This window comes from Mesoplodon bidens, assembly GCF_964165515.1.
Source record: "Mesoplodon bidens genome assembly, chromosome: 4".
NCBI lineage: Eukaryota > Metazoa > Chordata > Mammalia > Artiodactyla > Ziphiidae > Mesoplodon > Mesoplodon bidens.
Window position 1 is genome coordinate 119,666,920 of NC_138160.1, and position 16,835 is coordinate 119,683,754.

The 16,835-nt window shown below is 52.5% G+C and overlaps 1 protein-coding gene across 1 annotated transcript; it reads left to right on the forward strand.

Annotated features, from left to right (window-relative positions):
• Nucleotides 1-3,608: 3,608 nt before the first annotated feature.
• SLC4A9 (solute carrier family 4 member 9) lies at nucleotides 3,609-15,938 on the forward strand (the record flags this gene model as incomplete). The annotated part of the gene is given in 33 exon segments (XM_081233145.1): nucleotides 3,609-3,668; nucleotides 3,670-3,905; nucleotides 4,259-4,308; nucleotides 4,311-4,415; nucleotides 4,701-4,748; nucleotides 4,751-4,794; nucleotide 4,798; nucleotides 5,234-5,289; nucleotides 5,442-5,543; nucleotides 5,547-5,599; nucleotides 5,853-5,865; nucleotides 5,867-5,941; nucleotides 6,297-6,451; nucleotides 6,817-6,933; nucleotides 7,097-7,262; nucleotides 7,437-7,570; nucleotides 7,736-7,967; nucleotides 7,969-7,993; nucleotides 9,295-9,353; nucleotides 9,566-9,754; nucleotides 9,884-9,997; nucleotides 11,214-11,304; nucleotides 11,307-11,350; nucleotides 11,354-11,380; nucleotides 11,506-11,558; nucleotides 11,560-11,613; nucleotides 12,329-12,401; nucleotides 14,271-14,339; nucleotides 14,597-14,770; nucleotides 15,386-15,406; nucleotides 15,410-15,541; nucleotides 15,885-15,905; nucleotides 15,909-15,938. Coding segments are annotated over 33 exon segments (2,823 nt in total).
• Nucleotides 15,939-16,835: the final 897 nt, after the last annotated feature.

A 16,835-nucleotide genomic window follows, 5' to 3' on the forward strand; every position in this document is an offset into this window, starting at 1 on the left:
TTCTAAGAGCTTTACATACATTATTTCATTTAATTCTCACAACAGCTCTCTGAGGAAAATAGTATCTTCACCCCCATTTTTATTTATTTATTTATCTATTTATTTATTTATTTGGTTGTGCCGGGTCTTAGTTGCGGCAGGCGTGCTCCTTAGTTGAGGCATGTAAACTCTTAGTTGTGGCATGCATGTGGGATCTAGTTCCCTGACCAGGGATTGAACCCCAGTCCCCTGCATTGGGAGCACGGAGTCTTAACTATTGCACCACCAGGGAAGTCCCCACCCCCATTTTATAGATGGGAAAACCAAGGCTTAACGAGGCTGAGCAATTTGCTCAGCTGGTTGTAAGTGAATATATACATGTGAGAAAATTTCATAAAACTATACACCCAAACACACACAAATGAGTGCATATGGAAACAAGTGAAATCTGAATAAGGCCTGCAGTCTAGTTAGCAGTGTTGAGCTTATGTCATCATCCTGGTTTTGAATATTATACTATTGTTATGTAAGATTTTACCATTGGGAGAAGCTGGATGAAAGGTACCAGCCAGAGACTTGCTTTTTTTTTTACAACTTTTTCTATAGTTCTTCTTCTATGATTAGACTCACGTCATTTTTAAAAAATAACTTAAATTAAAAGTTTTTAAAAACTGTGAGTTTTTTAAAAGCTTGTCATAAGGATTACATGAGATAATGTGCCTAGCACAGTGGTTGGATGCAACTGACATTTCACTCTATGGTAGTTTCTTTCTTCCCCACTCTGGAAGTGACTATTTTCATAGCTTTTAATTATAAGAGCCTCCCTCTATTGTGTTTACTATGTACCAGGCCTATTTTACATGCATTGTTCCATTTAATAAAGCCTATGAAGTGGGCACTTTTATTATTCCCCTTCTGCTGTTAGGAAAACTCAGGTTCTGCAAAGGTAAATCTCTTCTCCACTTGCTAGAAAGTGACCAAGCTGGGATTTACACTCAGGCAGCCAGTTGGTGACACCGCTTTCTGCCCCTCAGGGCCAGTTCAGTGTATTGCTAAAGGTCTACTTTGAACCTTGGAAATAATCTACTCCAACTGTCTCAGTTTCGGTGGAAGAAAACAGGCTCAGAGCGGGGAGGGGCTTTGCCCAAGGACATCCAACAAGACTGTTTGAGCTAGGATGAGAACCAGGTCTTTGAATTCCTGGGCCAGGGTATTTTCCAGGGCTCATGCCCAGGGCTGCTCTCCCAGACAGCACACCTTCACTGGCCCTGTCTGGGAGACCACTGATGCCCACAGACAGACCCTCACTCACCTCTCTCACCAACCTGTGCAGCTCAGGGCACTTGAGACCCAAGAGGGAGAAGGGCCCAGGGAGGGTGGAGGCATGGTGGCCCTCTATTTCAGGCAGCCTGGGGAGCCAGAGTAGTTGGGGCCACAGAGAGGGCAAGGGCAGACCCTCTGAACTTTAGCTGGAATGGGGGAGGGAAGGGAGGCTGTGCTTGTGAGGGGGTATTCATGCCAAATCCAGCGCCTGTCCCCCTCAGGCTCCCTTGAGTCACTTGCCCCTGGGGTTGGGACACATTCTTGAAGGGGTGGTCACAGGGATTCCCCGCCCTCTCAAGCCCTAGGCCAGTTTCTATTCTTCCTGGGACTGAAACCAACTCCCCCATCAGACTCAGCACCCAATTCCCAACTGGTAATATAGTGACTCGCTCCTCTAATTCCTGCCCTGGGAACTCCTTGGACTTGAGATATTTGCCCCAAGTCCAGACCTGGGGTTGGTGAGGAGGGCCAGCCTGAGTCCCATTTTTCAGAGAGGTATCTAGTGGGGAGGTTGACCTGCATTCAGATGAGCCTGATGGGTCTCTCGCCCCATTGCTGTTGCGCTCCCCCGCACCCCATCCCGCCAGGCCAGTCTGCAGTGGCTCAGGGCAAGGCGGAGGATTAAGGACCCTTTCCTGCCATCCCCACCATCTCTGCGCCCTAGTGGGTCCGCTCTGGGAAGCAAACCCTGCCGCTTGGCCCAAAGGAGCGGCCCTAGCGATCGTTTCCGTGGGGAGCAGCGCCCTCATGTGGCCTCAATGAGAAGCTCAGCTCATTTCCCAGCCCCTCCCTTCCCATGACCTCATTGAACAAGTATTTATTGAGTGCCACCAGGTGCTCTAGGGGCAGCGGTGAAGAAGATAGATAAAATACCTGCTCCGTGGAAGGTACATTCCAGTGTGTGTGTGTGTGTGTGTGTGTGTGTGTGTGTGTGTGTGTGTGGAGGGGCAGGCAATAAACGATTAAAAAAATAAACAAGGCAGTTACTAGTAGTGATCATTGCCAGGAAGAAAATAAAACAGAGAAATGTGATGGAGAAACTTAGGACTCCATGAGTAGGTAATGTCTAAGATGAGACGTAGGTGACAGGGATCCAGTCCTGTGAAGATCTGGGGTAAAAGCCTTCCCTGCAGAGAGAAGAGCCACTGCAAAGACCCTCAGGCAGGAACACGCTTCACATAAGAGAGGGAGGCCAGTGTGGCTAGAAAGGAGTGAGCAAGGACGGAACGGTATGAGAGTCCATCAGGGAGGCAGGAGGCTGGAGCCAGACTATAGATCAGATCTTATAGACCATGACAGAGTTCGATTATTCTTCTAAGAGTAATGAGAATGCATTGGGTGGGTTTGCAGCAGAAGAGTTATATGGCTTGATTGCCTTTTAAAAGAACCTCTATGTTTGAGTGAAATGGAAATGTATTTAAAAAAATAAAAATAAAAATAATAAAATGAGGGCCCCTATGGCTGCTGTGTGGAGAATGGAAGGGTGGAAGCAGAGAGATCACCGTAAAAGGTTAGAAAGCTATTGAAATAATTCGGGTGAGACATGACGGCAGCTTGGAACAGGGTGACCATGTTGAAGTGGGGAGATGTGGTGGAATTCCGGAACTGCTTTGAAGGTAGAGCCATCAGGATTTGCTAATAGACCACGTTCTCCCTTGCTCATCTAGTGCCAGGAACTCCTCCACACGCACACCCTAGCTGGATCCTCCATCCTCACTGCGGGGCTGAGTTAGAGAGGCGGACCCCAGGCACACAGCTAAATTAGGAAGTTTCCAGGTGTTGTTGGACAAAGGAATTTAAGACTCAGACATCTGCTCTTCATGAACTGCCTCCACCTTCCATCATCAGCCCATTTAGTGGGCAGGGCCTCTGCCTGCTATCTCCCTTCTCCCTTAGCCTGCTTGACTTCTATAGACCCAGTTATTTATTAGGTCTCTGTTTGTCCAAATGGGTGTCCTCAGGGTGTGTTGGTGACACTCAAAACAGTCCACGGTATCTGGTGTTTGTATTTGATACAGAGTAGTGGGTAGTATAATATGGGGGTCAGTCCTAAGACCCAAGCCAGCGATGTATTCCTGTTAATTTACACAAAATGCAGTGGGGTCAGACCAGATCCCACAGGAAATGTGCACCGCCATTTTGCCCCAGGTTGGGCATTTCTGGAGAGCCTGGGAAAGGTCAAGCTAGCCTCACACTCTCAGGCTAGCAGGGAATGGGGAAAACAAGGAGGGGAGGAGGTGACTGGTTGGCTCTGGAGTCAGTAGGCCTTGCTGTTTGTGTTGTGCTGCATGCGGGGTGCATTATAAATGCAGCCAGCCAGAGGGCCCCTGGCCTCAGAACCTAGGACCACACCGGTCCCTGAGAGTCTGTGCAAGCCTCACCGAGATGAAGCTGCCAGGCCAGGAGGAGTTTGAAGTCTCCAGTGCTTGCGAAAATATACCCACAGGAGAGCTGGACAGTGGCCCTGACTCTGGCCCCAGCCCTGATGGCCCCTTAGACACAGACAGCAGGGAACAGCAGGTACCCAAGGACCCTCTACCTTTCATCCAGCTGAATGAGCTGCTGGGCTGGCCCCAGGCGCTGGAGTGGAGAGAGACAGGCAGGTGAGTGGGACCCAGGCCAGTTTTATGGGGCCCTTCCCCTTCCCCCACTGGGGCCTCCTCCATGACTCCCAGCTCTTCCTGTGTGTGGCATGGTATTCTCACCCCCAATCAGGAGTTCCTTCCTGTGTTCCCCATTTCAGACCCTCACCCTCTATGGTGCTCAGCCTTCTCTGCAGTATGATTTTGAGTTCCCCAAGACCCAAGATGAGGGCTGACTGCCCGGGAGGGGCATACTCTGTACCACTGGGCCCGCAGCTTCCCCACTGTCTCACTTTCCCTGGCTCTCCTGTGTCCCCACTCCTGAACCTGGGAGAGATGCCCTCAGTAACATTGTCTGCCCCTCTTCACCACAGGCGGGTGCTGTTTGAGAAGTTGGAAGTGGGTGCAGGCAGGTGGAGCGCCCCCCCGTGCCCACCGTGGCACTGCCCAGCCTCCAGAAGCTCAGCAGCCTGATGGCCAAGGGACTTGTCCTGCTGCACTGTCCAGCTCAGAGCCTCCTGGAGCTCACGGGTATGCTGGGACCCTTTGCTGGGAGGGCCTGGGTATCCATGCCATTTCTCTAAGATTTCCCCCACAAAGTTTTGGAATTTTCCAGAGCCCACCCCGCCCCACCCTGGGGGATTACCGATCCCCGTCACAGGGAAGAGATAGAAATGCAGAGTGAAGAGAAAGTTCACTGGCCCCTGCGTTCCCTCGACTCTCAGAAGGGAAAGAGACCTGAGCAGAGGGCAAAGGGGAGAGTTCAGGGGCACGGAGTTCGCAGGAAAGGGTGGGAGCCCCACCTCTGTTCTCCAGAGCAGGTGACCAGAGTGGAGCTGCTGAGCCCAGAGCTGAGAGGGCAGCTGAGAGACCCCCACACCTCATCCAGACCACAGGCACCAGCCCCTGCTGAGGTGAGAGGCCCCTCCCTGGGCCCAAGACCAAAAACCTTGGGGTGAGAGGGTCCCAGATCTCCCCTGCACCTTCCTGGACCAAGAGTGGCCTAGCCTCAGCTTGGACCTCAACCCAGGACTCATGAGTGAGAAGAAGCTGGGGTAGTAGTGAGGGGAGAAGAATGGAGGGGCTAGAATCACAACAGCCAGAGCTCTGTGAAGGGATGTTCTTGGTAGGCACTGTGCCAGAGGTCCACACACAGTATCTTATTTAATCTTCACAACCACCCTGGGAGGTAATACCACAATTATCCCCATTTTAGTGATGAGAAAACTGAGGAGCAGAGGGGGAAGTTGTGCTCCAGTTTTCACAACTTGGTAAAGCTGGTCAGGGAGCCCTGGTGGATCCACCCCAAAAGCCTGTGCTCTTAATCACTGCGTAATTCTGTTTTGTAGGATCTGCTCATCCAATAGAGGCTTCTCACAAGGAGGAAGCCCCCCTGCAGGAACAGGTTTGTGGCACTTCCTTGGTCAGGGCTGGGAGAGGAGTTAGGGATTAACAGAGGTCCACTCTCCACTGGACTCCTCCTCAGTCAAGATCCTGCCAACATTCCTTTCCCTGAATAACTTTTCATCCTCTGTGTCTCCTTGAACCCCAAGCCAGCATCAGAACCCTCTGAGAGAGAAGCTCCCACCAGGGGCTGAAGCGGGGGCTGTGCTGGCAGGAGAGCTGGGCTTCTTGGAACAGCCAGTGGGGGTCTTTGTGTGACTGCGGGATCCAGTGGTGCTGGGGCCCCTTACTGAAGTGCCCCTCCCCAGCAGGTGAGGCTGCTGAGTGGGGGTTGGGTATCCTGGAGCCCAGAGAAGGCCTTTACCGGAGAGGGGATTAGGAGGTCTTTGCGTCCAGTTCTCGGGGTGGGGATGGGGACTGGTACTCAGGGAAGGGTGGCGGTCAGTGCTGCAAAGAAGGTGTGCACAGGAGCGTGTATATGGGGTTGGTAGTGAGGTCAGAGACCAGGGCTGCCCTGTGAGATAGCAGCCTCTGACTCTCTCTGGGACCTGGTTCTTTCCTCAGGCTTTTCTGCCTTCCTCCTTGGCCCTCCCACACAGGGAAGGGGCTACCGTGAGATGGGCGGGGCAGTGGCCATCCTCCTCAGTGACCCGGTGAGCTGGGCAGGCACGTGTGTGTCTCTGTGTGTGTGTATACGTGTGTGCATGCTTGTGTCAGTGAGTATATGGACTCTCCACGTGTGATCAGTACAGCTGTGAAGCAGAGTGTGGCTTCATGTCTGTGAGCATGAAGACAAGTTCCCTTGGCTTCCACCACACCTCCACCCCTTACCTAGCACAGGGCTGGCACACAGGAGGCACCCACGGATACTCACTGAATGCATGCATGCGTGGATAAATGCTTGAATGACTCGTCTGCCTATGTGACTTGTGTCTAGTTTTGAAACTGTGAAAATGCATGTAAGGGTGCAGATCTGTATTTAGTGCCCCTCTGTGCCCCTATCCCCAGCAATTCCAGTGGTCAGTTCGGTGGGCCACCAACTTTCATGACCTTCTGGCAGCCCTGGATGCTTTCCTAGAAGAGGTGACAGTGCTCCCTCTAGGTCGATGGGACCCAACAGCTCAAACTACCCCACCTAAATGTCTGCCTTCTGAGCACAAAAGGTTTCTGGGAGTCATCATGCCATAGAGATCCTTCCCCAAAGGCCTTGGGTCCAGTTCCACTGTTGAGGAGGGACAGTTGGGGAGGGGAGGGGACAGGAAAGGGGCAGACCTGAGTTCTGCTGGACCACTCTGTCGCTGTGAGACCTTGAACCTTCCCCTGCCGGAGCCTGGCTTTCAGTCTTGTTAGAAGGTCAGAATGTGACCTGGACCTTGCTGAAGTGAGGCCCGGGTCGCCGCGGTCAGAGCCGCGCCCCCAGCCAGCAGAGACACGAGCCACCGCCAGGGGGCAGGGTGCCGCGAACTCCGGCGCCGAGTTGCGGTCTGATCGGGGATCCTCAGCCAACTCGGGTTCCCCTTGTCCTCAGGCTCCCCTCGCAACTGTGGGAGCCCAAGGGCCCCTCTGCCCGGCGAAGGACCCCGGCTGAGGACAGGCACGGCCGCGGGCCGCACGCGGCCAGCCCGGAGTTGCGGCGGACTGGCAGGTGAGGCGAGCTGGGGTGGGAGTGAGGGTAGCTGTCCTGGGCGGGGGAAGGAGTCACACGGGCCCCGAGGTGTGCGCTCACTGTGTGGGGGCGGGGGAGGCTCACCTGGCCCCAGGGACGTGGGATACGGGAACCTGGATCACTGATGACCCACAGGCGGGAGACTCCTTGTCCAGGACGTGCGCCGGAAGGCCTCGTGGTACCGCAGCGACTTCTTGGACGCCCTGCACCCCCAGTGCTTCTCAGCCGTGCTCTACATTTACCTGGCCACCGTCACTAACGCCTTCACTTTCGGGGGTCTGCTGGGAGAAGCCACCGACGGTGCTCAGGTGGGGGGCGGGGGTGGGCGTGTGGGGAGTAGGCGTAGCTTTGGTGTTCCACCAGCCATGCCCTTCCCCATCCTCTGGGTCTATGGCTGGGCCGAGGAGACTCCTCGGAAGCTTGGGTTCCTGGGCTGAGGAATCCAGGGTCCTGTGCTGACAGGGCCCACTGTTGGCTTCTAGGGGGTGCTGGAAATCTTCCTGGGCACAGCACTGGCTGGAGCTGCCTTCTGCCTGATGGCCGGCCAGCCCCTCACCATCCTCAGCAGCACCGGGCCAGTGCTAGTCTTTGAACACCTGCTCTTCTCCTTCAGCAGGTAGGAGAACTCCCCCACCTCACCTGACCCTCACTAGCACACCCTCAGCCTGGTCTCAGCTGGGTCAATAGGGGAGGGTGGAAACTGGTTCCAGGGGCACCGGACCTGGATTAGGTTGGGAGCAGAATGGGCACTTCCAAGCCCTGCCTGTCTCTCATCCCCCAGAGATCACAGCCTGGACTACCTGCCCTTCCGCCTGTGGGTAGGCATCTGGGTGGCCACCTTCTGCCTGGTGCTGGTGGCCACGGAGGCCAGCGTGCTGGTGCGCTACTTTACCCGCTTCACTGAGGAAGGCTTCTGTGCTCTTATCAGCCTCATCTTCATTTATGATGCCGTGGGCAAAAGGCTGACCTTGACCCGTGCCTATCCCATCCAGAGACCTGGCTTTCCTGCCTATTGGCTGCCAGTACACAGACCCAGGAGGTGGGCGAGGGAAATAGGGAGCTTGGCAAAATAAGGGAGGATGCAGGAAGGGTTGTCCCCATACTGTCTCCCTTAGTTAAGTTCAGCAAAATGCTGAGTACTTACCCAGTAACCAGCAGCACTCTTCCCTATTCTGGTTCTGAGTCAGATGAAAAAAAAAGTCAGATGACTCCATAAGTCAACAGAGCAGATCCAATATCTTTATTTCTGCCAGTGCTGAGAGAAGAACATTGTTGTATCTATGGGTGTATGGGCTTCCTAATGATGAAACCAAAATTGGATCAACTTACCCACCCAGTCATGGTTGCACTGGACAGGGACTGTCTCACCCTAGAGGAGCAGAGCTAATGCACGCAGGGTGCAGGCAGCTTACTCCCTAGAGAGGGAGAGGAAGGGGCAGGGCCAGGCATGCCCAGCTTCTTCTCCCAAACTCACCAATCAAATAAATCACCGCTCTTCTCCTGGGCCAAGTTACTGACTGGGTGGAGAGGAGCTTGGAGGATCACACTTGCACATTTCCCTCCACATGGACCAGGACTGAGGAAGAGGTGTCCTCTCAAGAGTTCCAGACTCTGTACTAGGCATGAACAAGACTAATTCTGGCCCCGGTGGAAACACACAGATTTGTGTGCTCATCCATTTGTTGGGTGTCTGCTTTGGCCAGTCCTGTGCCGGGCACCTGGGTTACAGATAGGTAGGGAATTTGAAGTGACAAGGGCATGAGGCGATGTCCTGAAGACAGACTTGGTAGTGATCGGAGTCAGCAGACAGATGAGTCAGAACTAAGAACTCTCTGGTTCAGCTGGACCTGTGAAATTAGGCTCCTGATTTGGGCAGGAGAAGTTTTCAGGGGAGGAAAAATCACCTGAATTCCTTTTTTATTTTTTTTAATAAATGTATTTTTTAAATTTATTTTTTATTTATTTATTTTTGGCTGCGTTGGGTCTTCGTTGCTGTGTGTGGGCTTTCTCTAGTTGCGGTGAGCGGGGGCTACTCTTTGTTGCGGTGCGTGGGCTTCTCATTGCGGTGGCTTCTCTTGTTGTGGAGCATGGCCTTTAGGCGCACAGGCTTCAGTAGTTGTGGCTCACGGGCTCAGTAGTTGTGGCTTGCGGGCTTAGTAGTTGTGGCTCGCGGGCTCTAGAGTGCAGTTTCAGTAGTTGTGGTGCATGGGCTTAGTTGCTCCGCGGCATGTGGGATCTTCCCGGACCAGGGATCAAACCTGGGTCCCCTGCACTGGCAGGCAGATTCTTAACCATTGTGCCACCAGGGAAGTCCCCACCTGAATTCTTCTCTCCTTCCAGGAAATGAGTCTCAGTGGACAAGCACAAAGCCAAAAGACAGAGATGACATCTTCACCGTGGTGAGGGCCTGTTCCTGGGAGGGCCTGGGAAAGAAAGGGTGGAGACCAAAGAAGTCAGTAGTTCCAGGCTCTTCCCACCCCTCATAGGTCACTGAGGCCCAGCCATTTGCTATGGTTGCAGATCACCTATCTTGTGTACTCAGTCTCAGTGGACATCAGTGGACATTTATTTCACTGCCCATAACCCCATCCTGGACCACCTCTCCACACAAGACCTAGGCCTGGTCAATGCATCCTTGCTGCCCCGACCTGAGTGTGCCCAGCAGGGAGGCCATCCTCGTGGGCCTGGCTGTCATACAGTCCCAGACATTGCCTTCTTCTCCATTCTCCTCTTCGTTACTTCCTTCCTCTTTGCCATGGCCCTCAAGCACGTAAAGACCAGCCGCTTCTTCCCCTCCATGGTGAGTGTCACCTCTCCTTCTGTGGGAGAGAACTGGCTCTTGGCCTCGGGCCCTGTCTGCAAATGGCAAAGGAGGCAGAAGGAAGGGGATGGTGGCCTGAACCTGACTGAGTGTCTGCTGGGTGGCCAGGTGTGCAAGATGCTGGGTGACTTCTTCTCAGTCCTGGCCATCCTGCTGGGCTGTGGCCTCGATGCCTTCCTGGGCCCAGCCACGCCGAAGCTCACGATGCCCAGAGAGTTCAAGGGGAGACCTGGGAGTGGAGGGCAGAGGGCAAAGCAGGGCCAACAGAAAGGACCCTAGAGGAGGAAGATGAATAGATCTCATACTTCTTCTCTAGTCTTCTGTTTTCTCACTCATAAAATAGAAATAGTATAATAATGGTCTCACAGAGTTGTTGTGAGGACACATCGTGTGCCAGACACATAGCAAGCACAGAATAAGTAGCTACTATTATAGGTAAGGGGTTAAAAGAATGGGTTCTGGTCAGCCAGCCCTAGGTCTGAGTTCCACTTCTGTCACTTCCTAGCTGTGTGACTTAGGGAAGTTAACCCGCATTCTGAGCCTCAATTTCTTCATCTCTAAAATGAAAATAATAAGCTACCATAGTTTCTACCTCACAGGTTGTTTTGAGGTTCACAGAAGATCATAGTGCAAAGCACTATCACATTTCTGGGACTGGCACATACCAAGACCTCAATAAATGCTAGCTATTGTTGTTATATGTTCTCCCTACTCTTGGCATGGCCCTACCCACTACACTACTCCCCAAACTCTTCTTGGCACCCACGATTGCATGCTCTGATCTAGTAAAGCTGGAGCTCCCTGCCCAGGGCATGACAGTGCACAGGACAAGGCTCAGCACTGACTTAGCACCTAAACTTTGCCTGTGTATTTGGAGACCTCCCCTCCAGCTTCCCTCAGGGCAGGAGAGCACGGGGGGCTCCAACTGAGGAAGCCTCAGAGGCTCAGAACCCAAGGCAGCAACTGGGGCCCTCCCCCCCACCAGACGCTTGTAATCAGAGCAGACACAGACACACCCAGCCCTGCCCCTGCCCCAGATCAAGGCAGGTGTGAACCTGAGTTGCCCAGCGCTGGATGGGGGTGTGGGGTGCCTAGGGAGAAGCTCTCTGTTCATCAAGAAGTGTGGGCGGGCCTCATCCACCACCTCCTCCTCTTGCTGGGAGGGAAGGACCCTGAGAACCAAAGTCCAGAGCCCCTAGCTCCAGCCCAACCCCCAGGCTGGTCCCCCTCCTTCTGCCCTCTGCCATCCTTGCACTGGGATGCTTTGAACCAGCTGTGCCCATACAGACTGCTCCCACCTAGCATTCAGTGTCTTAGAGCATGCGGGGTGGGGGGAAGATGAGGGGGGGAGTTGTGGAAGAGTGCCAAGGCTGGAGTGTGCAGGTGAGGTGCTCTTGAGATACCCTCTCCAACCTGTCCACGGACTGCCCTTCCCTAGTCCACACTCCCTGGACGTGGCTGGCTGGTGTCACCTTTTGGAGCCAACCCCTGGTGGCTGAGTGTGGCAGCCGCCCTGCCTGCCCTGCTCTTGTCCTCATCTTCATGGATCAGCAGATCACAGGGGTCATCCTCAACTGAACCGAATATAGACTGTTGGGTAAGACCGTAGGTCCCTAGCTCAAGGGGCAGGAGCTCTAGGGTGGGGTCCGGGCTCCCCCTCTCCCACCCCAGAGGACAGAGGGCCCAGATCTGGGCTAGCTTCATCCTCATTGCCCCACCGCTATCTGCAGAAGGGAGCTGGCTTCCACCTGGACCTCCTCTGTGTGTCCGTGCTGATGCTGCTGGAGAGAGAGCAGAGCCTGTGCCCCAGGGGAGGCTCCCAGCTTCCTGGGCGTCAGGTGAGGCCAGTATTCAGGAGGCTGGAATGAGACGTGGGCAGCAAGGTGGGGTATGGGTACAGGGCAGAGTTATTTGGGCAGCTTAAATTGTAAGCTGGCGACTCCAGAGGGCTCTCTCACTGCCCCATGAGCGCTGCTGTGGGGTGAATGGGTGGGTTCTGGGCTCTGAGGTGGGTGATTCAGGTCTTTCCCTCTCCTCCTTCAGCCATGAGACTGGGAGGGGCCTCCAGAGGAGTGTCATGGATATGAGTGTGGAGGCAGCCAGGGCTGAGCAAGGATGAGGTGCTACCTAATAATCCCACTCAGTGTAGAAGCACCTCATTGATATTACAAAGTAACCATCACAAAAACAATTTTGTTGGAAACACAGTCTAACTGTCGAAAGTATGTGAAATCAACTTTGCAAATTATGAAGTAGAAGTTTTTATGTTAGTATAAAAATTGCTAATTTTCCATCAAAATAAAAGATAAAAACAAAGAGCAGCTCTGAGCTTGAGCTGCTGAAGAGGACCGGGACCCCAGTATTGAAGTGACCTGTCCCTTCCTCTCTGCCAATTTTTCACACCAAGCTAAGGTCCCCTCCCTGCCAGGTAACTATCGGGGGATCCCTCCGCTTCCCTCCTGCCAGGGTCTGTTGTGATGTTTGGCCAGCGTGCCCAGCCTGGGCACCCCAGGGGCTCTCCCAGACCCTAGCTAACTCCTCCTTTCCCCACAGAGAGCAGAGGCCGACGGGTCTGGCAGTGTTCATCCTCACAAGAATCTCCATCTTCCTGGCACCTATACTCAAGGCACCTTAGTCAGACAAGCCAGCATCAGGGGCAGGGCAGTAATAATAATAAACATAGGAAGAACTGACATTGGCTGAACATTTGCCGCATACTGGACACTGTGTTAAGTTTTCTCCATACATAGTCTCATTTAATCCTCACATTACCGCTGAGAGGCATATGCACTTTAAAAACGAGGAACCTGAAGGTTAGAGAGGTTAAGGAGCTTACAAGAGACCACCAAGAGACCTAGTTTCTCAGATCTATCTGAGAACCCAAACTCTGACCCAGTAGGCTTTCTACCCAGTGGATCAGGGTGCAGACATGCCACCATCCCCAGGGCCCAAGCACTACCCTTGCTCCAGACTCTCAATGAGCCTTAGACTAAGAGTGTGATCATCACAACCCAGAAAAACTTTGAGGCAAAACCCCTTCACTTCTCCCTCACCAGATGTTTATAAACACCTACTGTGTGCAAGGCTCTGCAAGGCACCTGGGAGAAGGGGGCGGGGGAGGGGAGTAATATTGAAGAAGAATATGGAACCAAGCCCCTGTCAGCAACACATACACATGAATAAAAATTAAGCAACAAGTAACAGCAGAAAGGTTCAACAAGCCAAGACAGCAAAGCAGTCAAGGAGGATGTGGAGAATGGTACACAAATTCACAGGCGGGACGACAAGAGGTTAGCGGAGGGAAAGGTCATGGAGGCTGGTTGAGAGTAGAGTAGTTGAAAGAGCCAGATGGACCGGATCAGCCACTGACTAACTAGGTGACTCTCATTCAGCTGATTTTTACTGAGCATAAGCCATGTGCCAAGCACTCTTCCAGGGACTGGGGATATAGTGGTGATCAAAACAGATTATCCACATCTTGCATTCTGGTGAGAGGAGACAGATAAAAACAATTAAAACAATAAACCAGGATAATTTCAGATAGTGATAACTTCTATGAAAAATAAAAGAGGGTAAGGTGATTAAAAGCACCAGGGGTCTATTTATTTATTTATTTATAATTTTATTTATTTATTTTTGGCTGCATTGGGTCTTCGTTGCTGCGTGCAGGCTTTCTCTAGTTGCGGCGAGCGGAGGCTACTCTTCATTGTGGTATGTGGGCTTCTCACTGCGGTGGCTTCTCTTTTTGCAGAGCACGGGCTCTAGGCACACGGGCTTCAGTAGTTGTGGCACATGGGCTCCGTAGTTGTGGCTCGCGGGCTCTAGAGTGCAGGCTCAGTAGTTGTGGTGCACAGGCTTAGTTGCTCTGTGGCATGTGGGATCTTCCCGGACCAGGGCTTGAACCCATGTCCCCTGCATTGGCAGGCGGATTCTTAGCCACCAGGGAAGTCCCCAGGGGTCTACTTTAGATTTCCTGGTTTCTGGGGTGTCATGACATGAGTAGTGAGAAGCGTTTGAGTAGTGAGAGGGATGTCAGGGAAGAGCATTTTAGGTGGAGGGAATAGGGAATTCTCTGGCAGTCCAGGTTTAATCCCTGGTCGGGGGGAAAAAAAGAGAAACATAAGTGGAGGGAATAGCAAAGCAAAAGGCCTTGCAAGGGGTAGAAGTAAACTTGGACATAGTGAGGAAAGGAAAGGGGGCCAGTATAGCAGGAGCAGAGAGAGCAGAGAGGAATGTAAGAGAGAAGAGTGGTAAGAGAGGTAATGGGCAAGTTACTTAGCCTCTCTGAAATCCAATTTCTCGATCTGTAAAATGGAGAAAATTATAGAATTTACTGCATCTGATTGACGTGAAGCTTCAATGAAAGCAGGCAATACAAAGTGGGTATGCTTACATGCTGGAGGCTGGAGGCTGGGGTTGGAGCCTGGCGGGGGTGGGTATTTGGGCAGCTGGCAGAGGTGAACTACTTTGCCAGCTCTCCATTTCTCTCTACCAGTTCATCCCAATGCCTCTGCTCTATGGCATCTTCCTATACATGGGGGTGACAGCAATTAGCAGCATCCAGGTGAGTCCATTAAAATCACAAAGTAACCCCACTCTTCTCCTTTTCTTTCCTGCTGGTACCTCCTGCCTGCATCTGCCAATTCCCCTCCTCTCTTCTTTTCCTGCCTCTCCTGGCCACAGGGACTCTGCTGCCATGCTGTGGTTGGGGAGGGGACCAAGGGAGCCTTCTGACCATTCCCAACGCTGGGCTTGGATAGCTAACAGTGACACCCTCCAGGCTACCTGAGTACCCTGCTTTCCTCCTCCTCGTTCCCCCAGTTCACGAAGAGGGTACAGCTATTATTGATGCCAGCAAAGCACCAGCCGGACCTTCTGCTCTTACGGCATGTGCCTCTGAGGAGGGTCCCCTTCTTCACAGCCATCCAACTTGCCTGCCTGGGTCTGCTTTGGATAATCAAGTCTACCCCTGCAGCCATCATCTTCCCCCTCATGGTGACTCGGGGCAGAGTTGGGTGGTGTCCTGATGGCTCCCAGGAGACTCAGCCTGGGAGGGTGGCCAAGGCCTGAACAAGAGGAAGAATCTACCCTCTGTCACTTGCCTTGGCTCTGCCTGGTTGGGAATCCTAGGACAAAGAAAGATGGCCAAGGGATGACTACAGATGGGCTAGACCTGGGATACCTGGTTCAATTCCTTTCCCAATCTCTTTGGGCTGATCAGCCACAGGTAGGGATATAATGCCCAGAAGAAAACTGAAGACCTGGGAGAGGCAAGGCTGGCACTTTTGTTACTCAGTAAGGTGATAATGTAAGTGGCTTCTGGCTTTGTTCTTACTCACTGAGGAAGTTAAGAGCCATGGGCTTTGCACTGGAACCAATCTGGTTACTACATCCCAGCTCTGTGACCTCTGAGAAGTTACTAAACTCTCAGGGCCTCAGTTTCTTTCTCTGTACAGTGGGAATAATTATGTCTACCTCATATGAATGTGTTAGCATTCAGTGAAACTACACACAATGCCTTGCACATAGGAAGTGCTCAATAAATGTTACTGTTGTTAATGTTCCTGCTGCTATTGCTGACAGCCCTTGGCTTTGTTTCTATCCCTGCAGTTGCTAGACCTGGTGGGGGTCTGAAAAGCATTGGAGTGGGTCTTCTCACCACAGGAACTCCTCTGGCTGGATGAGCCGATGCCAGAGAAGGAGAGAAGCATCACTGAGAAGGGGCTGGAGCCAGAGTACTCATTCAGTGGAAGTGACAATGAAGATGTGAGCTCCAGGATGGGCCCTCTCAGGAGAACAGGGCAGGGGTGGGGGAGAGAGGTCTTCTCCAGGAGTTGCCCCTAAAGTGTAATATCTCTGTTAAGTCTGAAGATCTGATCAACACAATCATTCCTCTTTGTTCTGTATTAACATAGGCACATCGAAGGAGCGAGGGAAATTTTTTCTTCATATGAGCCCAGGGTGGGTGGAAAGGCCTGGGGACAAAGTCCTGATCTTTGTCTTAATGTGGGTTTATATCCTTTCACTCTCTGGGTTCCTTTCTCTCTCCTGTCTGTCTCAGTCTTTTGTCTTTCTGTTCCCAACTCATCTTGGGATCTCTGTTCCATAGTCAGAGCTGATGTATCAGCCATAGGCTCCGGAAATCAACATCTCTGTGAATTAGCTGGTATGGAGTTGGGGCTCCAGGAAACTGAGCCTGAGGTAAGGGTGTGAGGAGAATGCTCCTGGTGTTGAGGATGGGGAGGTGTGGGCTCAGACCTTGGAAAGCTCCAGTGTGCTGAACAGCCCTGTTTTCTCCACATGCTCCAGTCCCTCCTGAACCCCCTAGTGGGGGAGGGGTTAGCAGAGTCTCTCTGGAGGAAAGAAGGAAACAAGCGAGGGTTCCTGGGCTTGGCTCCCTGTGGCACTGAAGTCTGGCCAGTAGAGGGAGCTCAAGCTCACACCAAACTGGAAGGGATGGGAAGTGGGGAAGGGAAGGGCACGATGATAAAAGAATGGGAAGGAGCAGGGAGGAGAGGAATGGAGGATAAAGCCTCCTGCAGCTTTCCTTGCCTTGGAGGCCCCTTCCATAGGCTGCTTAGAAGCACACTCCAGACAAGTGGGAGGATTCTTTGTCACTTGCCCTCTCTGCCTTTCCTTCATTTTATTCATCCATTTATCAAAACATTTTCTGAGTACTTTTGGAGTATCCAGGTACTAGATACACAGTGGTAAGAGAGTCATGGTCCCTGACCTCAGGAAGTTAAAATTCCAGTGGGAAAGACAACTGTTAGAGTGGGATAGTGCTGGCTAAGGGAGGGACAGGCTGTGGCAGCAGAGAGGCCTCCAATCCCTTCTTGGAGGGTGGTGAAGGTGCAGTGGTGGGAGTTGGGTAGGGCTTCCAAGAGGAAGTGGTCCATAATTTGAAATCTGAAGAATGAACAGAAGCTAGCCAGGATAAGATGGAGGGAAAACGTTCTAGACAAAGGGTACAGTACACACAAAAGCCTGGAATTTTTTCCCCCTTGATGAAATGAACTCTTTGGGGCTCCAGCTCGCCATGGCTCTCCAAGCCCAAGAG